Source organism: Chrysemys picta, chromosome 19, assembly GCF_011386835.1.
Source record: "Chrysemys picta bellii isolate R12L10 chromosome 19, ASM1138683v2, whole genome shotgun sequence".
Lineage (NCBI taxonomy): Eukaryota > Metazoa > Chordata > Testudines > Emydidae > Chrysemys > Chrysemys picta.
Genome location: NC_088809.1, coordinates 17,770,677 through 17,796,871, shown reverse-complemented (window position 1 = coordinate 17,796,871; position 26,195 = coordinate 17,770,677). Strand labels below are relative to the sequence as shown.

Sequence of the window (26,195 nt, the reverse complement as noted above, 5' to 3'; positions counted from 1 at the left end):
TCAGAAAAGCCTTAATAAGAAACTTTGCCTCTTCAGTGCTCATGCTGGTGGCTTGAGGAAATTAGTATCACAAGATCCATGTGTTCTGAAAACTACACCAGAAAACGACATTTCCCACAGTCCATCTATATGTTTTAGGTACACGTATGGCTCAGAGAAGTAGTCACTGAGTGATTCATAATCTTCTAATATATTTATCCTCAGGGAAGTACTGCTAGCCTCACTTCTACAGTGGACTAGGCTCAGATCCACAAAGGTGCTTAGGTTTAGGCTCCTAATTTCCTTTGATTTCTATGGAAGTTAGGAGCCATTGTGGATTTGGTCCTAATTGACTTGTGCAAGGTAACACAGGAAGTCTGTGGCAGAGCAGGAAACTGAAACCTGGGTTCTTGAGTCCCTGGCTAGTGCCCTTACCACTGAGCCATCTTTTCAGACTCTGTGATAGGAGTCTACCTCTATAAAGCCAGGAAAACATTGAATAACCTTGTGAAAAAAGATAGCCAGTTTCCTGACCTCATCATAAGGCCTGCTCCAGACACAAATGTGCACCAAAAAGAGTACAGATTTTAATTCACAACCTTTTATTGTTCTGGTGCAGACCTGTGGGGACACTTCCGGATAAAAACGTTTCCATTTTTGCTTTTGTTGTTTTTTTAAACAACAAAGCCAAACCTGAAGCTAAATCAAAATGGGGTATGTTTTATTCCCAGCGAAGCATGCCCAACACAGAGGAGTGCAGAACTAACAAAACGGGTAAACTGCACCCCCGGGCCTTGTTGCAGTGCAAGTTGCTGGGCAAAGCTACCCTGGGACAGTAATAAACTAGAGCAGGAACTAAGGGGCTGGAGTGAGATAAGGGGGGAGAGCAGCTGAACACCAGGAAAGGAGGGTCAGGGGGCGAGAAAGGGGCTGGAGTGAGATAAGGGGGGAGAGCAGCTGAACACCAGGAAAGGAGGGTCAGGGGGCGAGAAAGGGGCTGGAGTGAGATAAGGGGGGAGAGCAGCTGAACACCAGGAAAGGAGGGTCAGGGGGCGAGAAAGGGGCTGGAGTGAGATAAGGGGGGAGAGCAGCTGAACACCAGGAAAGGAGGGTCAGGGGGAGAGAAAGGGGCTGGAGTGAGATAAGTGCCAGGGGGGCTGGAGAAAGGGAGGGGGAGAGAACCTGGGGGAGGGGTCACGTGCTGCAGGGAGCTCCCTGCTCCACGTGACCCATGCTCCGCTCCAATCGCTGGCCGGCGTCCCTGCGCCCTTGACAACGACGCCGCGTTGCTAGGGCGCCGCGCGGCAGCCGCGCCGTTTGGCTCGGGGCTGGCTGGCAGGAGAGTCCGGGGCGGCGCGGCCCGTCCCGTCCCAGGCCGTCGGGGGAGCGCGCGGGATGCTGAAGGCCAAGATCCTGTTCGTGGGCCCCAGTGAGGTGAGTGCCCGGCCCGGCGGCTGAGTAGAGCCCCCGGGGAGCCTCCTCGATCCCGTGTGTGTCCCCCCCTCCGCCCGCGAACAGGCCCCGTGTGTGTGGCGGGCCCTGCACCCCTGAGCCTCGGACGTGCCCCACAGGCGCACCCAAGCGGGGCCCCCATCCCAGAGCCTCCTAGGCCCCCCCGTGTGATGAGCCAAGCGAGCCCCGCCCCCACTCCTGAGCCTTGTATGTGTCTCACCCGCGTGGCCAAACTGGGGCTCCAGGGTCTGGTGTGTCCCTCTCCCCCCCCCCCCCCCCCCCATCAACATGAACAGCCCAGCTGGGAGCTGGATCCAAGCCTACAAAGATCCCATGGGCCCCACCTCTGTGGACATGGAAGTAGCCCTCCACCCCAAACAGCACAAATCTCGCTCCAAACTGGGATATGCAGCCCTCCCCCTGAGCCCTGCTGCCAACTGTACGGGTGTTGTTTTATTAACACAAGTGCCTTTTGCTCCCATTTCTGACAGTCTGGAAAATCCGTCTTGGCAAACTTTCTGTCAGAGAGCACAGAAGGCATTAGCAGCTACGTCCCCACTCAAGGAGTGAGGTGAGTGAAGCCACGCACCATGCTTACTGAAAGGAGACCCTTACGAAGGGGTCTCCCAGGGGATGTCATGCTCTTTCCAGGATGGCCTTGTTGTAGAATCTTATCATACCCTAAATCCACTTCTGTTTTTAGGATCCTGGAATATGAGAAACCAAATATGAATGGCAACAGTAAAGGGGCGGGGTGTCGATTTGAGCTGTGGGATTGTGGCGGTGATCAAAAGTAAGTGGGTTTTAGTGTTCTTGACACTTCACATTATTTTAACAAGGTGGGTGAGGTAATATAATTTATTGGACTAACTTCTGGTGGTTGAGAGAGACAAGCTTTTGAGCTTACACAGAGCTCTTCTTCACCCATCTTGTCTCCCTAATATCGTAAGAACATAAGAACAGCCAAACTGGGTCAGACCAAAGGTCCATCTAGCCCAGTATCCTGTCTTCCAACAGTGGCCAATGCCAGGTGCCCCAGAGGGAATGAACAGAACAGGTGATCATCAAGTGATCCATTCCCTGTTGCTCATTCCCAGCTTCTGGCAAACAGAAGCTAGGGACAGCATTCCTGCCTAACCTGGCTAATAGCCATTGATGAACCTATCCTCCATGAATGTAACTAGTTCTTTTTTGAACCCTGTTTTAGTCTTGGCCTTCACAACATCCTCTGGCAAAGAGTTCCACAAATTGACTGTGCGTTGTGTGAAAAAATACTTCCTTTTGTTTGTTTTAAACCTGCTGCCTGTTAATTTCATTTGGTGACCCCTAGTTCTTGTATTATGAGAAGGAGTAAATAACACTTCCTTATCTACTTTCTCCCACCGATATAGCTTCCGCCTCTGACTGAGGTAGAGTAATTACGTGGATGGGAGAGCGCTCACCCGTCAATGTAATATGTCTAAATCAGACAACATAATGGCAGCGGTGCCAATTTAGCACGGTAGTGAAGATGAACCTTGAGACAAGGTCACTCCCTGTCTCTTAAAGTACTCAAATATTTGGACAGCATCAACTTAAAAAAAAAATCACACTTTTCTCTGAAGTCTCTCTTACTCACCACTGAGGTTAGAGGAAAAATGTTTTGCTATTTTTCAGTTTACTTGCTTTCTGTATTTGACAACTCTTAGATTAAGTCCTTTGTGGGAGTAGCTTTGTACATATTTCTGCAGAGCTAAGTACAGTTGGGGCCCAGTCTTGATTGGGACTCATGTGTGCTAATAAAATTGTTTGAAGTCAGTCTTTTTGCCCTATTGTGGTGGAGGAAATGTGAGGGAGTAGGTTCACAACAGCTGTGAATAGAAAAAAAAAAAAAAAAAAGGAAAACTTGGTTGTAAAACCACAAATTGTCAGGGGGATTCAAGGGCAGGTGTAGAATCTGAAACTATTTCTAACTCACTTTTTGAACTGTTACCAGATCAAGTTGGTGGTGATCTTTGAGAGCTTAGCAGGCACTACTTGTAAGAGCTCAGCAGGAGTTCTAGGTGCACAAGGAATATGGGATTGGGACCTAGATGATTGGGGGGACCCCAATCCCTTAAACTGATCCACCTGGCCAGATACTATACCTGTTGAAGTCAATGGGGCTCTGTGTGACTGGAAGAGTCATGTTTAAGCTGATCAATTTGTAGGACTGGGACCACTCCACAAGTCAGCTCTTTAGGAGAAGGATTTAAACACATCTTTAACCAAATGTTACATTGTGCAGTAGAACAAATTTAGCAATTTAAACTAAAGGACAGTGTTGACACAAGAACAAATGGATATAAACTGGCCATCAACACATTCATGCTGGAAATTAGAACGTTTGAACCATCTGAGCAGTGAGATTCTGGAACAGCCTTCCTGTAGGAGTTGGGGGGTGGGGGACACACAACGTATTTAGTTTTAAAAGAGCTGGACAAATTTATGAGTGCAATTGTATGATGGGGTTGCTTGTGATGGGTTTAGTGTGTGGGTGCTAGGTGGGGTGGATGGCCTGTGATATACAGGTGGCCAGATTTGATGGTTTAGTGGTCTCTTCTGGCCTCTGACTCTCACTAAATTAGGAGGCTTATTAGTGTTTGTCTAGGACAAAAATGTGTTTGAAGTTTGCCATATTGACTGCAAGCTTCCTAATTTTTATAAGGAAAAACACTGAAGCATCTGTGTTTGAGGAGAAACAAAATACATAAACTATGTGGAGTTTTAAGTAAATATTAAGTAAAAACAGTTGCCATTTTTGGGTCTACCAACCTTACCATTTTCCATTTACCTGCTTTTCAAGGTTTGAAACTTGCTGGCCAGCTCTGATGAAAGACTCCCATGGTGTTGTAATAGTCTTCAACCCAGAACTGCCCAGTCACCTGAAGGAAATTGAAATGTGGTATTCCTGCTTTGTGCAGCAACAGCAGTTACTAGATAGCCAGTGTCTCCTAATTGCACACCACAAGCCAGGCAGTGCAGGGGACACAGAAAACCTATCCTTGGGTAAGAAGATGAAACAGATTTTTAATGATCAGCTTAACTTTCAAAGCTGGTGACTCTATGACTTTTTGCGTTTCTATAATTTCTTCTATCTGAGGATCTCAAAGTGTAACCATGAATGAATTACCGTAAATCTCAGAACATAGCTGGTAGATAGGTAAATATATCCCCATTTCACAGATGGGAAAACAAGGTTATACAGAGAGTCTATGGCTGAGCCAGGAATAGATCTCCTGATAGCAAGTCCTAAATAACACTTCATCACTTGCATGAGGGTTTCTTACTTTAATATGGTCCCTCTGTAGTTTTGTCTATTTAGCAACCACTTGTAGAGGCATTTTAAATCACCATTTTATAAGCACACCAGGAGTAGCTCAGTGAAATAAGAGATTATGTTCCTTATACAAAGGTGTCTAAAAACTCAATATTACATGCATCTAAATTGAAGCCATCTAGTCCAAACGAGAGTAAACTGATATGTCACTAGTGAAGATGGAAACAAAGATGGATTTGAAAAGTTAGGGACCTCATGCTCTTTTCAGTTATATTGCATTACACCAGTATAATTGACTTCAGTGGTAGTGCTGTGACATACACCAGTGTAAGTAAGAAGAAACTCAGTCCCCAGATCTTTTGATGGAAGAAGCTGACTGCATCTGTGAGACAGATATTCTATCAAAAGGTCCTGTTTTAATTTGGCTTTTCAACAGGAGTTTCAAAGAAGCCATCTAGAAATGGTTAACGTAAAGAAATATGGAGGAAAACATATTTCAGAAAATGACATCTAAATAAAAGATGATAGAACTATACAGTATCAGAACTTGTAAGGAGAGGCTGTAAGTGTGTACTGCACAATAAAAACTAAAAAGCAATTCTGGAAAGTGTTGTGTGTGTCCATAATAAAAAACATGTAGAATAATCAGACTGGAAAGCTAAAGCTTCAAGAACTATTCCCACATTACAGCAGATTAAACCTCCATTAACCTGTACTATACACTTTGTGTTTACTTTCCCCTCATTGCTGCTTAGCTAAGATTTTTCTGAATTTGATAGTGCATAAGCAATTTCTAATTTGAATAGTTGAATCACAATGGGTAGATCTACTTGTCCCAAACATTTTTAAGATTATAAAGTATTTTTACATTTAAATTTCAAAGTGATTAAATAATATCTTAAATGAATTGATTACAGTTCCTACATATTAGCTGGATTTCACTTTGTGTCTAAATATGTGATTGCAAAATATATCCTTTCAGTTTTCCAAAGGATTTATCCATCGATGAACTTAGTTCATTGTATTACTGATGATGATGATGCATCACTTTTTAAAGGTTACATGTTATGCTGGACAGCAGTATCTTAATGCATCTGGATTTCCAAATGCTTTATGTAGTATAAACAGTCCTGTAAACTCAAGAAAACTGTAAATGTATTTGTATTAAAATGAATATAGTAACCTTTATTTTTAATTTTTTGTGTCTAACTTCAAAGCTTCACCACTGAACAAACTGAAACTAATACATTCCAGCCTGGAAGAAGATCCTGAGGATGTCCGCATGGAATTTGTGAAATACTTCAAAAGCATTATCAACATGCTAAATGAGAGCAGAGACAGGGAAGAGATGTCAATTATTACCTAATGCTGGAAGAAATACTGAAGTAAGAGAGATACAGTACTTCTTTCATTATAGAATCTGCCCAATCCAGGAAACAGGAATTAATCTTCATCTCTGGCAAATGACAGTCCACAAACATTTAATGAGTTTATTTTCCCAAAAGCAAGTAGATGCACAATTTAAGACTCCTTATGAGAACCCACTACTTACTTCTGATGAACTGCTATGCCAAAGAATTGCCTATAAGTCTAGGAATTTGGGTAATTTTAGCTGCCTCCTGGCATTAGATGAAGAGAACAAGAACGTATTTTCTAATAAAACATTGATCTGGATCTAACTGTATTTAATCATATTTTTTGGTGCAGAGATTAAGGGAGTGTTCACTTCTTTTTTTTTAATTCACTCATTTTAAAATATTCTTATCCTTTTCTATAAGGAGCTTTAAAAAGAGTCCCAGCCTGCACATAAAGTTTATGAATCTCTGAAGCACTCGCATGATGTGTCCGTGTCAGCTGTGTTGTTACATGGATAAGACATGCTTTTGGAAATCATTAGAAAATAGTGGGAACAGGGATCTGTGAAGTAGTTCACTTGTGGAATCTGTATTAGTGTCCCCTACCTTTTTTCTCCAACGTGGGAAGCAAATATAATTTTATAGATTTGTGTTCTGGTAAGATAACAAAAATTGCAGTCTTTATCCTGACAAGTCTTTCTGTCCAGTTCCAAAAAACTAAGATATTGCTGGTGACAGTGCTAAGTCTGGTTGTAGGAGTGGGAAGGGGGTGTGCAGAGAGGGCGTTACAGGCAAGGGCAGCAGCTGGAGGACCCAAATGCCAAGCACCACCATTTGAGCTTTCTGATTGGCTGGGCCCAGGAGCCAATTTAAAAAAAAAAAAGAAAGAAACTACAAGCTACTTTAAAAACCCTAACAAGCCCGAAAAACTGGCTAATACGCAATGCACAAGCCAACTTAGCGTAAAACAAGCCCAATGAAAGGCAAAGATTGTTGCATTGTCTTGCCAAGGGAAAGATATTTATCAAATGTATATTATTTTCCCTTAGAGAATTTACTGTTTGATTTGTTTTGCTTTCATTGTCCTCTTTCCATTCAGTGCATTTGTTGTGATAAACAGCCCTCTATTTCTCAGCAACTTATAGATGCTGGCATGCTGCAGACTGAAAACGTTTTTTTTCTTTTTTTTTTTTTAAAGTGCATATATTGTTTTGAAAGGGAAAGCTAAGAACGGATTGTCACCCTCATTGAACTCCACCATTTGAATTGCTTTACTCATAGTCAAATGAATTGGCAAGTTATAACGTATTTCATACGAACCGTCCAAAAACAGAATGCTCTGCTTAATTAAGTGATATTACCACAGAGATACATAGCAAAGGAAGAGAGAAAAGAAAGACAAATGAACATAGGCAATAACTTTTTAGAAGAGACTTTTAAAAAGAAGAGTTAGTGTCATAGCATGGAACAGGAACTCCAGAAAACAGAGGCTTTATCTACATTGTCTTTAGAATCATAGAATATCAGGGTTGGAAGGGACCTCAGGAGGTCATCGAGTCCAGCCCCCTGCTCAAAGCAGGACTTAATCCCAACTAAATCATCCCAGCCAGGGCTTCATCAAGCCTGACCTTAAAAACCTCTAAGGAAGGAGATTCCACCACCTCCCTAGGTAACCCATTCCAGTGCTTCACCACCCTCCTAGTGAAAAAGTTTTTCCTAATATCTAACCTAAACCTCCCCCATTGCAACTTGAGACCATTACACCTTGTTCTGTCATCTGGTACCACTGAGAACAGTCTAGATCCATCCTCTTTGGAACCCCCTTTCAGGTAGTTGAAAGCAGCTTATCAAATCCCCCCTCATTCTTCTCTTCTGCAGAATAAACAATCCCAGTTCCCTTAGCCTCTCCTCATAACTCATGTGCTCCAGCCCCCTAATCATTTTTGTTGCCCTCCGCTGGACTCTTTCCAATTTTTCCACATCCTTCTTGTAGTGTGGGGCCCAAAACTGGACACAGTACTCCAGGTGAGGTCTCACCAATGTTGAATAGAGGGGAATGATCATGTCCCTCGATCTGCTGGCAATGCCCCTACTTATACAGCCCAAAATGCTGTTAGCCTTGGCAACAAGGGCACACTGTTGACTCATATCCATCTTCTCGTCCACTGTAACCACTAGGTCCTTTTCTGCAGAACTGCTTCCTAGCCATTCGGTCCCTAGTCTGTAACAGTGAATGGGATTCTTCCGTCCTAAGTGCAGGATTCTGCACTTGTCCTTGTTGAACCTGATCAGGTTTCTTTTGGCTCAATCCTCTAATTTGTCTAGGTCCCTCTGTATTCTATCCCTACCCTCCAGCGTATCTACCACTCCTCCCAGTTTAGTGTCATCTGCAAACTTGCTGAGAGTGCAGTCCACGCCATCCTCCAGATCATTAATTAGTGTGTCCCATGGTTGCAGCTCTAACTTCTTTTGCCACTTCTGCTTTTTAAAATCCATTGCTTATGAGAGCTGTATCTTATCCTGCATACATCACTATTTCTACAAGAAATTTGGTCTGCTTCATGCTATTATGCTGGTGTTGTTTTTTTTCCCCAGTTGTCTGAACTCTAGGCACATTAAAAATACAACAGCCCTTCAACTTTTAACAGAAAGCCTCTTTAATATCCCTTACTCCTGAGAGGGAGAATACTAATGAACAGGAACGTCCTGCAATATCAGTAAGTTCAGCATAAGGTAACTGGGATGAGGGCTCTGATGTTTCTCACTGATGCAGTAGTAGGCTGTTGGTATTATGTTCACACTCCCTTTTTGAGCTCTTACTTTTGTGACCCTTACAGTAAGTGTCCCACTGTCATAGATCAATCTAGAGACTTGGGTGTACCCATCTGCAATCATTGCCAGAGGGTGCATTTTCACACTTATTTTGAAATTTTCAATACTGATCATATTGCTAAAATTACCATGAGACCTATTGCCCAGCTGCTGGTCTAGAAGTCTAACTATTTGCCTTCAAGCTTTCCTGGCTCTAAAATCTCAACCAGGAATACCTGAAACCAGTCAAAGCAAAACCTCTGAGAAAGCTGTGTCAACAATCCTTTCTTTTGTCCAGCTTATCGAGAATGTACACAGGCAGATCAGTTGCTGGCCATAGTCTTTAAGTTTATAAAATGCTTATTTCACAAAGCCTTGAAAAATGCTAGGGGATGTATCCCAATCTATGGATTGTGTATTAATTATATTGGATTACTTAAGAATTCCCAGTTATCACTCTGAGGGGTGACAGGTTCTTGTCCCACGATCAGGCCCAATATTACTGAAATTACTGTTCAGTTGCAATACTCACACTTTAGGAACCCTTCTGTATTTACAATAGTTTATTTATATATTCAGCACAGTCACAAACACACTAATCCAGCAAGGTAGATAGAGAGAATACAGAATATACCTCTGAACATCCATATACACACACCATCCCTTGCAGAACAACCTGAAATGTTAGCCATTGTCTTCCTCATCACCAGTGGCCATCATCCTGGCACTTCCCAGGGACTACCTCTCTCTCTCCTCCCACACTCAGACTGGGATACAACTTTTCTAATATGTTAGGCTGATGCCACATTCAGTAAGGGTTTCTCCCTCTTCCTTATTTGTATTTCCTCCCCCTACTAATGCTGGGATGCCCTTCTCCTATAGGTTAGTATAGGAATAATCTCAATTTATTATCATATACATCAGTTTGTTGTCATGGCACTCTTGTGGTCAAACATCTGCAGATGTTCTATCTTAAAATATCCAAAAGCTGGTGTTAGCTCAAGTTCCTGGGCTTGGCGGGTGTTGTTATGGACAAACTTCTCCCTTAAACGCTCTAGTCCCAATTCCCCAAAACTTAGGGGTGACTGTTAGGCCATTTTTGGGCCAAGCTATAGGTCTCAAGCCTTTATGCTAACTGCTGAAGCCAATGTCTTACAGGATATGGGCGGGTGGGTTCCTTGTGTTACTGCTCACTAAAATCAATGCTAAAGCTATCTCTGTGGGCTACAGGGGACAGGATGCTTCAATTTGACAATGACCAGCTGGTTTGGGTGTCTTAAAAGTAGGGTATCTTTATTTTTGCCTCAAAGTAGGGAGTAGTTTTTTCAGTTAATTTCATACACAGTTTCAAGCATTGCAGCATCATCATACTCTGCAACAGGATCCATATAAATATAGATGATTCTAAAAGCTGCTTTTCATTCCTCGTGCCTTGACTTCTTTTGGAGAACCTTCTCTTTGAATATTAAGCCCTGTGGATGTAAAACAAAGAACGAGACAGAGGAGTTAAAGAGCTCTTACAAAGCATTCAACTCTTGCAGTTAACTACAAAAAAAACCTTGTGACAGATTTGGTCACAGGGACCCCCTTGGGACTGTCACCTGCTATGCTGAAATTACCTCTGAGCTTGTTTTCCCTGCCAGCTTGGGACTCCAGAACCATGCCTTGTTGAGACAGACACGCTAGGGTGCTGCAACACAGACCCAGGTCTGGTCCACGTCTCCAAAGCTGCAGACTTGAACCAAAAACTGCTCAGCAGGACACCTATCTCCAGCACCCAGACACGCAGTTCCCGAAGAGATCCAAACCCTATACAAATCTGTTTTACTCTGTATAAAGCTTATACAGGGAAAACTCATAAATTGTCTGCCCTCTATAAAATTGATAGAGAGATATGCACAGCTGTTTGCTCCCCCAGGTATTAATCACTTACTCTGAGTTCATTAATAAACAAAAGTGATTTTATTAAGTATAAAAAGTAGGATTTAAGTGGTTTCAAGTAATAACAGAGTAAGAACAAAGTAAGTCACCAAGCAAAATAAAGCAAAAACGCGCAAGCCTAAGCTTAATACATTAAGAAACTGATTACAGGTAATATCTCACCCTCAGCGATGTTCCAATAAGCTTCTTTCACAGACTAGACTCCTTCCTAGTCTGGGCCTAATCCTTTCAGCCCTTGTTAGTTCCAGCAGACATCTTAGGTGGAAAGCAGGGGTGTTCTCATGACTGCTAGCCTCCTTTGTTCTGTTCCACCCCCTTTTATAGCTTTGGCACAAGGATCTTTTGTCTCTCTGGGTCACCACCCTTCCTTCTAAATGGAAAAGCACCAGGTTTAAGATGGATTCCAGTATCAGGTAACATTTTCACATGTCCTGTGAGACCCCAGCCTCCATTCTTCCAGGGCTGGCCCGCATGTACCCAGGAAGGTTTGCAAGTAAACAGAGCCATTTACAGGTCATTGATTCTGAAGCACCCTTAATGGCTTCTACTTAATATGTTTACATCAGTAATACAAGTTTATATCTTATTCTCCTAACTCCAGACATAGAAATAATACAGGCAAACAAATGGTATGAACACGTTCAGTAGATCATAAGCCTTGTAATGATACCTTACAAGAAACCTTTTGTATAAAGCATATTCCAGTTACATCATATTCACACTCATAAGCCTATTTACATAAAACATTATGGAATGCAACATCACAAACCTATCAATCCATGCTGTGCAAATCTTGGGATTTCTGTACAACTTTCTGCAGAATGTGCCAGTTTGTTCTGGCTTTTGGCAAAACTGACACACAAAGCCAATGCCGGGGGAAAGCAATGTTCCTTCATTGTGTCCATGTCTTGAGCTCTGTATGTTTGCAATCACTGACATAGAGTAGCTGAGTGAGGGCAGCCCTTAGAACATTCACAGATTAATTGAAGAACAGATGTATTTCTTCTTGTACTGGGCTATTCTCCCCCTCCCCAGTCCCGTTCCCCCCCCCATAGCCAAGTGTGCAATGTTGAAGTTAATTAAGAAACTCCAGGAAAAGCTACTAGCTGAATACTCAGGGGCCCTATCATCTCTTCCACTAGTGAGTGTTGTTACCTGGGGTTCTTTCAACCCAAAGCTCTTGGTAACTTTTACTCTGGGCGGGGTGGTGTCAGGAAATAAATCAGGGGAGACACGGCCGTCCGACCAATAGATGGCTGGCACAAACTGGACAACACAAGAGTGCTTTCACTTAAAGCTAAACTTTACTTAGTCTTAAGCACTTACACACGTCCGCAACAGATTAGTAAAACACCTCCAACCCTTGATAATTACCAAAGCTGAGTGTGGCTCTCGAGTGACACAGCAGCAGGCTTCCGGTGGCCAAATCTTCCGTCTGCCGGTAGAGACCACAAGATGTATCCAGGGGGAGAGTCCAAAAAGAGTCCCAAAAGAGTCCAACTATCTCAAACTTTCCCCCCTTATTTATACATTAGTAATAGAATGACATGTCCCTTCAAGAAAACTTGTTAAGTAAGCCGTTTCAATGGTCAAGCAAGAGGTTCCTTCTGATTACTGATTAACCAGTGGGTTTTTCCAGAGTTTGCAGCCTTGAGACCCCAGTAGACATTCCTGGGGCACATCCTGCTCTTTTAAAATGCATGTATCGGCAACTTCAACACAATTCTTATCAGGAAGGACGTGGGGTCAAAGTGCCCTTTCTGTGGCACCCCGAACCCCCCTCCCCTCCGGCCTTGGTCAAGCTGAGACTGCTGAATAGGCTGCTTTTAACAATAAGCCATAGTGGTTTGAGGCACTTTACTGGTTTGCCAAAATCTCCCCGTACAAGTGTGAAGAGGACTCAAAGCAGGTGTAAATGAAATGGTGGGGAGGCAGCACACAGAGTGGAGCCACAGCTCATCCCACAAAAGTCCTTTTATGGGTATGTATTGGGAACCACAAAATCCCAATAGTATGCCACAGGACAAACGGCTCTGTGGCATAGGAGAGGAAGCAACAGAAGATCATCACTCTCCTAATCATCTTCCTTCAAAACTGCAGAGAATTTGCAGCATAAACTTTTTCCTTCTTCGCATTGGGAACATTGCCCCCACAGCAGGGGACTTTGGGGCAACTGTCCTCAGGAAGTCATGCCACCATGGGAAAGTGGAAAACTAGGGTAGTGTGGAGACAGTGGGGCCCAGATCCTCAAAGGGTATTTAAGTGCCAAACACTACTGAAATCACTTTGAAGATGTGGGCCTGAGCCTCCAAGCAAATGCCACCATCCTCTGTGATATCCCAAGATTTATAGGATCTTGTGACATCCTCCTATTTAGTGGGTCAAGTTTCATTCCAATTCTACTTGGGGACAGCCCTTGCCCCCTGAAAATGATATGCAAGAAACCTATGCAAGTTGAAATTTGCTGAGTTTCCTGGTCTGTGGGTGTTTTTTTTTTCCCCCTTGTGTATTCAGCTAGTAGCTTTTCCTCCATTATTTTGTCAGCAAAATGGCTCCATGCCCCCAATCTGTGATTCAATGGGATGGATTTCAGTCCCTTTGATCAAGGAAATTCCCTATGTTGGCTTCAATGCAGGAGAGTCATTTTGCACCATAAATCTGTTCCATTCTTCTATTTGAACTTAGCATGAACTTGTATTGCTGTGACTTGGGAGGGGCTAGTCTAGAATCAAGAGTTTTGGGGCAGGTTTTGTTTTCTGACCCAGTCACAAACAGAATATTTAAAATGTTAACTTACGTATACACCTGTTGGTTATTGGTATGAGATTGTAATCTTGTCATTCTATTGAAAGGCCTCCGAATGCGCTGGATTTGAGCTAAGAAAAGAGTCTTATTTAAACAGAAATTGTGGAGATACTGCATTCTGTTACCGTCTGCCAGTGAAGAATTAGTCACCTTAACAGCCTAGTGATTGTTTATTTTTGTTATTCAACAACATGGAAATTATTTCCAAGGATTTATTCCTGGATATCAGAAAGATTTTTCCCTATAGATGAGATTTTTTACCTCTGCACTGGGGTCCCAAGGAAGTGGTGTACCTTGCATTGCTTTGGACATTTAAAACTAGACTGGACAAAGCATTAGCACAGGGATATGGTAGGGAACAGTCCAGTCTTATTTAAAGGAATTTTCACTGTTGGGGAGGAACTGTTGAATTTTAAGCTCCAGGTTTGGACACAATAGGAGGGACAATGTCTGTGGCCATCTACTTCAGTCTAGGGATTTAAGACATTTTCAATCTCCAGTCCAAGACCCTCAATAATAATATATATTTTGCTCATTTACCTCTTATGAGGTGGTTTTGGCACACACAGCATATTATGCAACTAGCTGTTCCTGTGATGAAGACCAGAGCTATAAGCATTGCGATCCAGATGTATGGCTCGCATGATGGCATGGTCCTTATTTGCAACCAGACTCTGAGAGTAACAGAAAAGCACCCTGAAATACATTGGAACCCCACAAAACAAAATGCAGTTTCCTTTTCAAGCCCTGTATTTTGGGGACCGGTTGACGTTAAATGTTTTAGTGGTGAGAGTGAGAACTGCCAAGTTATGTTCCTTGTCCTGCTACTGACTCACTGCGTGACATTGAACAAGTCACCGTTTTCAAAGTGACTGCTAATTTTGGATTCCTCGTTAGTTGTGTGCTCAACCTGAAACACACAGGGCCTGGTTTTCAGAGGGACTTGGTAGCAACTTTACTTGAAGTTAGCAGGAGCTACAGATATTCAATATCTCTTAAAAATCAGTTTTAGATGTCTCAAGTTGGGTATCCCAAAATCAAAGCAACCAAGGCTGGAGATCATTTGTGAAAATGTAGGCCTTCACTTCTCTATGGCTTGGTTTTCTCATGTGATTAAGAGTATCTACCTCACTAGGGAGTTTAGGGGCTTAATGTGTGGGAAGCAGGGCAGTTGTCACATGATATTTTTAACACATGAAAAGATGGCCCCTAATTTCTTTTCTTGATTGCACTTAGGTGTTTTCAGTAAAGATGGGCCTGAACCAGAACATCAGTTCCAAGCCTCTTTGAACTTTGGGAAATTCTAATCCAGATTCAAAATTCACAGCTGGAGCCCAGTGCCAGTAGTTAGGTTCTACTTACACTTACTCCATGAAAGCAGATAAATTCCATCAACTCGCAGCAAAAAGGTAATGTGAACTCTCTCAAGTGTGCCTCCCATTTAATAGAGCATTGTTTGAGGACAGGTAGGGAATTTGGCTTGCATAAATCCCAAACAGGAGCATAATACAAAATCCTCTGTTTTGCTGAGTTCCTCTGTCCCTTCCTTATTTAGAGAAATTAAAAGCCTGTTTCTTTACAAATTTCATGAAATCCATCCGAGGATTCTGAGAGTTTATTCAGAGGGAGTAAAAGACACAGATACACCCTCCATTGCTATGTTACTATTCCATGAGTTTCACACAAAGAATTTATTGTGGTTTGGCAGTAACCATCTATTCCCAGAACCCTGGGACTGAATTGTTCTTTAGTCATCAAAATAAAATAAAATTTAGTACCTACTAGCACCGATAGTTAAGTTCATCTTTGCAACATGAGGCTGGAAATCTTGTAGACTGCCACTTAGGCCCAGAGAAACCAGACGGTGGAGTTACATTGATGTAAAAACACCAACAGTAAGCGAGAGGAGAATCAGACCCCTAGCAAGTCATGAGCTCTGCACCTAGGGTGACCAAACAGGAAGTGTGAAAAATCGGGATGGGGGTGGGGGGTAATAGGCTTCTATATAAGAAAAAGCCTCTAATATCGGGACTGTCCCTATAATCGGGACGTCTGGTCACCCTATCTGCACTAGTCACTATTCAAATGATTGTTGCCCAGTACTTAGTACAAACTGGAGAACTTTTTAAAAAGAGTGAAATTGGCAGGATTTCTAGCATCTTACCTACCAAACCAGTTGTATTACAGGACGTGAGGGTGGCCTGCCAAAGAAAGAAAGGGGTTAGTGGGTTCTTTGGATTTTTTGTGTGTGGGGGCAGGGTGCATGTATGTATCTTTATGTATAAGGAAGGCCTGAAAGAGGCTTTTGTTTGATTTAAAAAAAAATTTTTTTTGACATTAGAAATTTAAATTTTGCCCACCCTATGAGACTTTATTGACATTAGGAGAACTAAGAAGATGATGTCATCAGAAATATGATGCCAGTGAAACAAGGTTAGTCAAGATGGGGAAGTAATTTTTATTCAGAATGTTCTTATTAACTTCTCTAACTCAAACACCTGAGAAACAGTTGAAGAAAAAGATCTCTGTTAAAGATCCAAAACTCTTGCCCCTTGAAGTGGGACCTGTGAAAGAGCTCAGTCAGCAGCAAGTCATCTAGCAAAACAAACCCCTGAAGCCTCAACTTGAAATTCCTGACATTTCTAAAGGTAAAAACCAGGAACGGGAGCGGGAGGCGGGGAGGAGTGGAGGGGGAGGGAAGAGAGAGGGAAAAAAAAACCCCAAACAACACACTTCAAGCCTTTTATATCCAGCGCAAAAAAGGGCATAGCCCTATTATTTTACTTTGGGGATGGTCGTCTTTAAAGTTACCTTTAAACAGTGCTTGGCTCATTGTCCAGTGATGGAATTTCATTAATTACAAAAGAAAAGATTATAGAACACCTATTTACCTCCATGTATAAATGCTAAATTTGAAGGGACAGAGGGATGTTCTTAATACTAGATATAAGAAGAGTGGATACCAAAAAGAAGTGGTGAGAGTTAGGGGGTAAACTAAGGCTAGAAGTGAGACCCAGGTCTCCTCAGTTATAAGTTAGTGACCTAACCACTAGACCAGTGATAGTCAGACTGAGGCTGCCGAGCTGCAAGTGGCTTTTTAATGTGTCTCCTGTAGTTCTTTGCAGCACATGATATGAAAACATTGTGTGATGTAATTATTAACCGATCAGGATGCTTTTACTATGTTATTAACCAATTGTAGTTGATAAAATAATACTGGGTCAGTCACTTTGCTATGAGAATATATATATAATATATATAGTGACATTACCCACAGTACAATCTGGACTGATGGACAGCTGTGTCCCCTTAATTCTCCAAGCTAGGGTGTCTGTTACACTGCTTTGCTGTGAGAGCAACCACTCTTGGTCTGCCCACCAGGGCCAGCTCCAGGCACCAGCCCACCAAGCTAGTGCTTGGGGCGGCACCTGGAGGGGGGGCGGCGCGGCGCTCCGCCCCCCGGGGAGAGCGGGGCCACGGCCGGGCTCGCTGCCCTCCCCCCGGCGCTCTGGCCGCCCTCCCCCCGGCGCCCTTACCCCGGCCGCCGGGGGGAGAGCGCGAGCCCCAGCCTCTCGCCGCCCTGCCCCCTGCGCTCTGGCCACCGGGGGGAGAGCCGAGCCCCGGCTGGGACTCGCCGCCCTCCTCCCAGGGCTCCGGCCGCCCTCCCCCCGGCCGCTGGGGGGTGAACGTAGCCCCTGCCGGGGCTCACCGCCCTCCCCCCGGGGCTCTGGCCACCCTCCCCCCCCCCCCCCCCCGCAGGGGGGGGGGGTGGCCGGCGGCTTTTTTGCCTGGGGCAGCAAAAAAGCCAGAGCCGGCCCTGCTGCCCACACACAGTTCCACCATGTAAATCACTCCCTGCTCTACTGTCTGAGTGCTAGAACCAGCCACTCATGAATTACACTGCAGGGCAACACCAGCAAACTCCCAGTACCAGATTTTCCCACGGAAATATGCATCTTGTACTGCCCAACACCCTTCTGGACATAGACATGGTCTGTCATTTATTAATAGAAAATGATATTCACAAATCTTGTTATCCCAAATGGAATTTCCCAAACACTTCAATCCAAACACACTGGTTTAGATAACAAAACAAATTTATTAACAACAGAAAGATAGATTTTAAGTGTACAAGTAATGAGGCATATAAGTCAGAACTGGTTACAAAGAAATAAAAGGTGAAACACAAGTAACACCTATCAAGCTAAACGAATACAAAGCAAAAGTTTCTCTCATCACAAGTTCCTGCAGTCTTATTGGCTGAACCTCTCTGTCAGGATCTCCCTCCCTTCCCCACCCAATACTGCTTCCTTTGTTCTTCAGATGTTGATACTATGGGTAGAGAGCAAGGGAGAAATGATTTGGGGCATCTGCCCTCTTCTCTTATAGCCCTTTCTCTTGCACAAGAATCATCTTCAGCTGATGTTCAGGAGACAGAAAGTCTGCGTGGCCAGGAACCTGAAGCTGCTTCTTTATCAAAATGTAGATTTTTTTTGCCTACACCCTGTCTCCTGCCAAAGAGGGGCCACTTAACCAGGTGGTGGTCCATTTGATCTCATTGACACTTGGCTGAGGCATTGGCTAGCCTTTTGTCTCTGTGGAACTTGTTTGTGACTGTCCTCCACAACATGTTGGAACAATATTATACAGTGGAATCTTATATCTTTACATACAATGTTGCCACACATTTTACTGGGACAATAATGATCAGCAAATCATGAGTTTTCAAATGATACCTTTGGGAGGCTGTTCCAGAACCTCACCCTCTGTTGGTTAGAAACTTTCTTCTAATTTCCAGTCTGAATTTGTTCAGGGACAGTTTATACCCATTTATTTTTGTGCCAACATTATCCTTTAGCTTAAATAGCTCTTCATCCTCCCTGGTATTTACCCCCCTCCCAGGTATTTATTGAGAGCATCGTATCCCCTGTCAGCCTTCTTTTTGCTAGACTAAACAAGCCAAGCTCTTTCAGTCTTCTCTCATAAGATAGGCCCTCCATCCTAGTAGCTCCTCTCTGCACCTGTTCCATTTTAAATTCATCTTTCTTGATCTTAGGTGACCTGAGCTGTACACAATATTCCAAATGACGTCTTACCAGTGCCTTGTACAATGGTATTAACACTTCTCTATCTCTACTGGAAATGCTTCACCTAATACACCTTAGGATTGCATTTGCCTTTTTCACAGCCGCATCACATTGATAGTTCATAGTCAAAGATTTTTTGGATGGCATGTAACTCCACGAGACCCACCTACTTTAAACCTCTGTGTGTAGTTTGTAGGGGGAAATTGAGCAGCAAAATAAGAACAAGTGGGTTTGTATCCTTCCATGAGCTCAGTTAAAAGAAAAATAGTACCTCTTGCTGTTAACTCAGTGAGAATAATATTGATACTTCACTGTAGTCAAGGAACTTCCCTCTTGCATTTCCTGTGCAGATCATTGCAATACCTCAATGTATATATTTAAATGTTCAGACCGTATGTTGAGAACATACATTTATTTTGAAAGTTTTCTTTACTTTCCACTTCTTTCCCCAGATTCACAGGGAGTTTATGTATGTATAGGCTTTTCCACAGAACTCATTGCCATTTTATTTGAGTGACACCCTGTGAATTAGGGAAAATGTTACTCACCCTGTTTACAGGGTGGGGAAACTGAGGCACAGATATTTTGTTAAGTGACATGTCCAAGGTCACACAGGAAGTCAGTGTCAATGCCAAAAAAGCTGTCCCAAATTTCCTGATTCCCATGCTAATGCCTTAACCACAGGATCATCCTTCTTCTCAGCTGTCTTGATTCTTTGTGATCCTTCTGTACCTTCTGGACACAGTTTCTCCAGCAATACTGCTTACCCACATTCTCCCTCTCAGAACCTAAGTCTTCCATCAGCAGAGTGAGCTCTTCTATGAGACTTTGGATGCACCTCTTCAAGCACCTTTGGCCTTAATGGATTCCTTTTTCTTCCACCACCCTGAATACTGATGCTGAGTGCCTCTCAGATGCCCCAGGCCAGCCTTTTCAATTCAGCCCCATAGATTTCAAAGTGATTATATATTTTTCCAACCCAAACAATTTCTAAGCCCCTGCCTGGTTTGCATCTATCCTGCCAACCATGCCAATGTGTATAACTGGTAAATATGGCCTCTCCAGCACAGAGCATGTTTCCCAAAAAGTCATTTACAAAATCATTCCCCTATCACTCATATAAAATTGTAGGCACAGTTTCCCTTTCTACTAGTGTGTATTCTTATCCTGGATGGGATTGGTTTAGTGCTTTTTGTCTAAGGTTTGAAATACCTAAAATGCTTGGTTTGAATCAGAGCAGAATTGATTCAGCCCTTTGCCATCTAGAGCAGATATAACTAGTTCTGTGTAGTTTATTTTATTGAGTACGTGCTACATGAGCAATCTTGCCAACTAACAGCCAGTATCTAATCTCTCCTCCTTGGGTAAACTCAAATCCTGATCTCAGCTACCCAGTGCCACAGATTCCAGCCTGGGTATGGAATTCAAGCTATGTTCGTTCTGTCTCTTACTCACCATAGCTATACTGTACTATCTATTTCTCTGTTGCTGAAATGGGGGATGCATTGGAGATGTGACTGGGGAAAACTGTGTGTGGCATAAATCCACGTTTGCCCCACCTCAGCTGTGTTTGGCGTAGCAGCGGCACAAATGAGGGTCTGGCCCACAGACTTAATATAACTGATATATCTGAAGAGGAAGGACTATATGCTCAATTCAGACAATTTAACCAAGTTCCACAGGAGATTAAAGGTTTCCTACATTTTCAGTGCTCTCACCACTACATCTGGGTACTGCAGCCACAGGGCACAGCATTCCTTAGCATTAATCAAAGAGCTGCGTTCTGCTTTGCAAGTCCATTGTAAAGAGAATAAGAAGGAACACACGCGTAAACATTCCTGGGGAATGCTGAACACAACAAAGAGAAGAGCTGTCTTGGATTACAGCATTTATAATTTATGCCAGCCCATCATATGTCTGGTTCTAGGCAGAATACGTTTGTGCTCTTTTAGTTTGAACATTGTGCTGAAGTGGAACACTCTGTCTTTGATTAATAATAACCCCATTGGTTATCCACCAAGCATTTATGGTTCTGTATCCAACTAGCATTTTACCAGCGCTTTGCATATCTGTTGGCAACAGGAAGGTGTATCCTTCTCTCAGACACCCGTTTGGGTTCACTTCTCTGCAGAGGCTTCCCAAACTTATTTCACCATCTTTTTTTTTTGGTCCTTTCTGCAGATTTTTGCCCTTTTCTCAATGTCATACATTCCGAGTTCTCCTATAACTTCGTTCTTCTCACCCAATCATAAACATATTGCAGAACTCTGTGCAAACTCTTCTTCCTATTCTTTTCCTTTCTTGAGGGTTGGTTTTGTTCAATATCTTCATTAATGATCTAGAGGATGTCATGGATTGCACCCTCAGCAAGTTTACAGATGACACTAAACTGGGAGGAGTGGTAGATACGCTGGAGGGTAGGGATAGGATACAGAGGGATTTAGACAAATTATAGGGTTGGGCCAAAAGAAATCTGATGAGGTTCAACAAGGACAAGTGCAGAGTCCTGCACTTAGGACAGAAGAATCCCATGCACTGCTATGGACTAGGGACTGAGTGGCTAGGTAGTTCTGCAGAAAAGGACCTAGGGGTTATTGTGGATGAGAAGCTGGATATGAGTCAACAGTGTGCCCTTGTTGCCAGGAAGGCTAATGGCATTTTGGGCTGTATAAGTAGGAGCATTGCCAGCAGATCGAGGGACTTGATCATTCCCCTCTGGTCGGCATTGGTGAGGTCTCATAAAAACCAATCTGATTTTACTCCCTGCGCCTCCAAATTGTCTCAATGTTCAGTAATTCTTACTGAAATGTGGTCACTGTGTCATTCTTCACTCCCACCCTGTCTTATCTACAAGTGTTATCTCTACAATATGTTGTAGCTTACATATCTTACTTGCATCTTCATAGGCTATCTTGGCTGTGAAATGCAATGAGACACCTTAGTATATCAGAGAAGTGGGCAGTAGCCCACGAAAGCTTATGCTCTAATAAATTTGTTAATCTCTAAGGTGCCACAAGTACTCCTGTTCTTTTTACACCTTAGTATGTAGCAATAAATCATGCCTCTGATATTTTCTGCAGTTACTCTGCTTAGACACTTGAGGGTGCTCTTTGCATTCCACTCCAGCTAAATTACTTTTAAAGTAAGAATTCTCCTCTATGAGAACTATATTGATTCCACCAGGGTAAGATACAGTTACACGTCTAAGTTTAAGTCCTGTGGGAAGAACATGTTTTGACTACACAGCATGTGGCTGATGCCGCAGTGAGAGAGGCTCTGCTATGTTACAACAAATGCTGAATAAAATGTTATCACTGCGCAGTACGTGAAAATTCCCTAGGTAGTGGTTTTCACATTCCTCCTGAAATATTTTATTTGCTAACTGGTTGTTTATCAATCTTCTCCATAGTAACAAGAGCAGTGGAGGTGGCATATAAATGGTCTGAGTGACATTAAGTCTGCATGTAAATATAGGACAGATTGCAATATCTCTGGAGGAGGAAATCTGAAAGAGGCTAAAACATGTGAAATCTTTCCTAGTGTCAATGGAGAAACAGTGCTTCTTAGTGTTGCTTTATTGGGGAGAATGTAGCACAAAGTCAAGAGTGTCCCAGTTTTAAACATTTCCTGCATGCGCTGATGTTATATAAAATATGAGTCATTTTAATCTTTGTACTTTGTAGCCGAGTATTAATTTTACAATGTATGTTTGCCATTGTGCATTTTTCAAGGGAGGTTTGAAGCTATTTGAAGCTGTAATAAATAAGCAAAGGGGGGAAAGATGGTTTTATGGCAAAAACACACAATTGGGAGTCAGGAGATCTGGATTCTGTTTCCATCTCTGCCACTGACTTTCTGTGTAACTTTGGGCAAGTCACTTTATCTCTCTCTGTGCCTCGGTTTCCCAGTCTATATAACTGAAATAATACTTGCCTCACAGGGAGTATTGGGGGGTTTAGTCCAATTATGTTTGTGAAGCTCTTCCTCAGATGGAAGGTGCTATTGAAATACAAGATATTTTGTGTGAGTGTGTCTGAGAGACGTAGGCACAGAGAACAGACTCCAGGAAAATAAAGAGGTAGGTAGACAAACCTTAGGAGCACTCAGGAAAGGCGCTTGTGGGAGGTGCCTGCCGAGGCTCGGAGCTTCTGCCCCGCTCCTGTTGAAGTCCGGTGCCCCAGCAGGCACCTCTCGCAGGGCTGAAGCCCCAAGACCCCTTCTCCCCACTGGCAGAAATTCCTAACCCCTCCACCCCGCTGCATGGCTGAAACCCCGAGCTTCCCCCACTCAGTGAAGAATGGAGGGGGGGAACCTAGGGGGCTCCGCGAGCCGCACTTTAATTATAAAAGAGCCACATGTGGCTTGCAAGCCGTGGTTTGACCACCTCTGGCTTAAGCTATCCCTTGTCAGTTGTGGGAGTTATCATTGCATGGATTAACAAAAAACTATCAACCCTCCAAAACAAAAGCCTTCATAGTCTTAAAATGAAAGTCTACTGGCTACACAGTTTAATACAACACACTTGGGACACCAGATTTCATGGTGCTTGCAATACTCCCTCTTCCTCTTGGCAAGTGGGCATTGTTAGCACTAGAATTAACAGGATATCTGATCTGCATGTGCCTCATAGGGAGATTAGATCTGAAAATTTGCCACAAATAAAGGGCTTAATCCTGTAATCCTTACATGAGTAATCTCACTGATATTAATTGACTGTTCACATGAACAAGGGCGGTAGCATTGGGTCTAGAACAAGATCCACTAGGGTGACCAGATGTCCCGATTTTATAGGTACAGTCCCGATATTGGGGGCTTTCTCTTTTATAGGCACCTATTACCCCCACCCCTCCATCCTGATTTTTACATATGCTATCTGGTCACCCTAAATTACACTAGGGAAATGAATGCACTGGAAACTTCAGCTAATATGATCTATTGTTTTGAAAGATACTACTGCATGTAATATGTATCAAATCTTCCAGTTTACTCAGTGTCTCTGATTGCAAAATATCCATCTTGTATACGCATCCTCAAAACTTAACCCACTGCCAATAACCTCAATGATCACGTTAGTTTTTTTAATGAGAGAATGTATATAATGGTCAGAGGGCACTATTCCGGAGTTGGAACTCTGAGGTTCTGTTACTTACTCTGTGTCTAATTCAGTACACCTACCCTGAGTAGGTCACTTTGCCTTGCTCGGTGCCTCAGTTTCCCAACCTTTAAACTGAGGAATATAAATACATACCTATATTAGAGGGGTACTGTTATTTTTTAGTCTCTTTAAAGTTAGGATTCTAACTAAATGTTGTTGTACCAGGTTAGCCAAAAGCGTATGTTACTAATGTGTACTTTGTTATGGGCCCATATTGAGTTTCTGATTCTGTGGTTATTTTGCAACAAGAAAAATTGTTTAGATACATGGTACATCAGAGTGTCCAATGAAGTAACCCCATGGGAACTAAAAGAGCTTTAGAATCTTAATATACACAGCTTTCAAATGAGATCATAAATATGAGCGTATCTAGATTTGGAGCCAATGCAAGCAGCCTAGATTTTTGCCTGCCAAATGTCATTTTTGGCTTCATCTGCTTTCCATATAATCAAAGAATTGTACCACATGGAACCCTTTAAACAATAAGGAGGAAATAACATAATTTTTCAATTGCTCTTGGAAAAGATTTTAACGACATAAAATATTCTAGGGTTCTCTAAGAAGTTACAGTTGCAAGTAATGTAATTGTTCAATACTGAATTCCTAACATTTTTTGCAGGAAAGAGTTGATGATTTGGAAATTTTAACCAATCCCTGCATGGCAAAGCTTAGACCAATCTAAATTCCCAAATAACATTTTGTGTAGAAGAGAGAGTTAAGGTCCCAATCCTGCAAACACTCACATATGTGTAACTTTACTCACACAATCAATTTCAATGACCAAACAATTTTGATGAGCAAAGTTACTCAGATGACTAAATTTTTGCAAGATTCAGTCCTAATGTTGTAAATAGACCATTAATTTACCACATTATTAGAACATTGTAGTTATTGAGGAAACAAATGTTTGAAAGTCAGGAAATTCTGAATTATGGTTAAAAAATGACATTTGAAAGGTAAAATATTGGCTAGTTCAGATCTAAGATCTAAAGTCTAGAAATATTCAGTTAAGGTACTAGCACAAACTTCTGTGCTGTTCCTTTCCTCAGTCTCTCATGTCCTCGCCTTCCGGACATGAGAGAACTCCATTAACTGCTACTTGACAGAATTTAAGCTGCTGAGTGCCTTCTTTGAATGCTCCCTTTGGCTTCATTTCGAGTTGAGGATGCGTAGCTCCTCCTCCGTGATGCCTTCTCCCCTATATGTTCAGGGTATAAGTCTTTTCCTTGTTTCATATGTGTAAAGATAAAACATGACAGCATCTCTTTTATTTGTGGTTAGTCCAGTGAAAGAGATTGTCATCTGGATCTTTGACAAGTTACACATGAAATCATCTGAGATGCATGAGATGACATGCTTTGGATTTGTTCATCTGGTATCTGGGAGCACAACATTCTCAAGGGAGGACCTCAACTCTGGAATTTACTTCCCCCTTGGTGCAACAGAATCCAAGTTTGTTGAACCTGCAGGCAGATTGCAAAATCTTGTAACTCAGCCTTTCTCTGAGATGGGATGAACTAAGCTGTGGGTGTTCCTTTATCAAAGAGGCAGGAACTGTCATTGATTCTATATTTGTACAGTGCCTAGCATAATAGAATCCAACAATGGTGCCTTATAGGCACTACGGCTATAAAAATGTTAAATGATAATAAATACTGGCTTCGGGAGCTCTTTTTGATGTGAGTTTTGATGCTATGTGTAGGCTAGATTCTCAGCTGGCATAAATCAGCCTATCTGCATTGAAATCAGTGAAGCTACATTAATTTAAACCAGTTAGGGACTTCACCTTGTATGTCTGGATGACTACTCTAGTTTGTGATTTGAAATGTCATTCTGTTTTGCGCACACAGCACATCTATGAGGGGTGCCTGTACCTATCAAAGAATAAAGAAATAAAAATATTAAAAAATTATTCTGCTTTTTATTTATGCTTTTATTTCTCTATAGAGCCAAAAGAATATCCCACTTCTCTGTCTTAGAGCTTGTCTACACTGAAAATGCTACAGTGGCACAGTTGCAGCACTGCAGTATAGACACTATCTACATGTAGATAATCCACCTCCCCAAGAGGTGATAGCTAGGTTGATGGAAGAATTCTTCCATCAACCTAGCACTGTCTACACTGAGAGGTAGGTCGGCTTAACTGCATTGCTCAGGGGTGCGGATTTTTCACACCTCTGAGAGACATCGCTGTGTGAATGACTTTTCTAAACTCCTTTCCTTCCTTCCCTCCAATCTGAGCCTTGCCTGTAGACATCCACAGGGACTACACACTTTGGTTTAGCTTAGCTAGTCACTGGATGTCACTATTG

At 42.6% G+C, this 26,195-nt stretch overlaps 1 protein-coding gene and 1 long non-coding RNA gene across 2 annotated transcripts; both read left to right on the top strand.

Moving 5' to 3' along the window:
* Positions 1–1,249: 1,249 nt before the first annotated feature.
* Positions 1,250–6,403, top strand: IFT22 (intraflagellar transport 22). The gene is made up of 5 exons (XM_005284407.5): positions 1,250–1,413; positions 1,923–2,002; positions 2,135–2,224; positions 4,256–4,458; positions 5,947–6,403. The coding sequence occupies exons 1-5, from the start codon at positions 1,375–1,377 to the stop codon at positions 6,093–6,095; spliced, it is 561 nt and encodes a 186-aa protein (XP_005284464.1). The 5' UTR covers positions 1,250–1,374; the 3' UTR covers positions 6,096–6,403.
* An 8,474-nt stretch (positions 6,404–14,877) lies between these two features.
* LOC135976620 (uncharacterized) lies at positions 14,878–25,792 on the top strand. Its single transcript, XR_010593906.1, has 3 exons — positions 14,878–15,050; positions 15,983–16,074; positions 25,165–25,792. It is a non-coding gene; the product is annotated as an uncharacterized LOC135976620 (long non-coding RNA).
* Positions 25,793–26,195: the final 403 nt, after the last annotated feature.

Bases quoted from the DNA above. Each gene is read 5' to 3' on its own strand.
- IFT22 (XM_005284407.5), top strand. From the start codon at position 1,375: ATGCTGAAGGCCAAGATCCTGTTCGTGGGCCCCAGTGAG. The intron at 2,225-4,255 runs GTAAGTGGGTTT...CTGCTTTTCAAG, and splicing joins GATTGTGGCGGTGATCAAAA to GTTTGAAACTTGCTGGCCAG. The intron at 4,459-5,946 runs GTAAGAAGATGA...CTAACTTCAAAG, and splicing joins CACAGAAAACCTATCCTTGG to CTTCACCACTGAACAAACTG.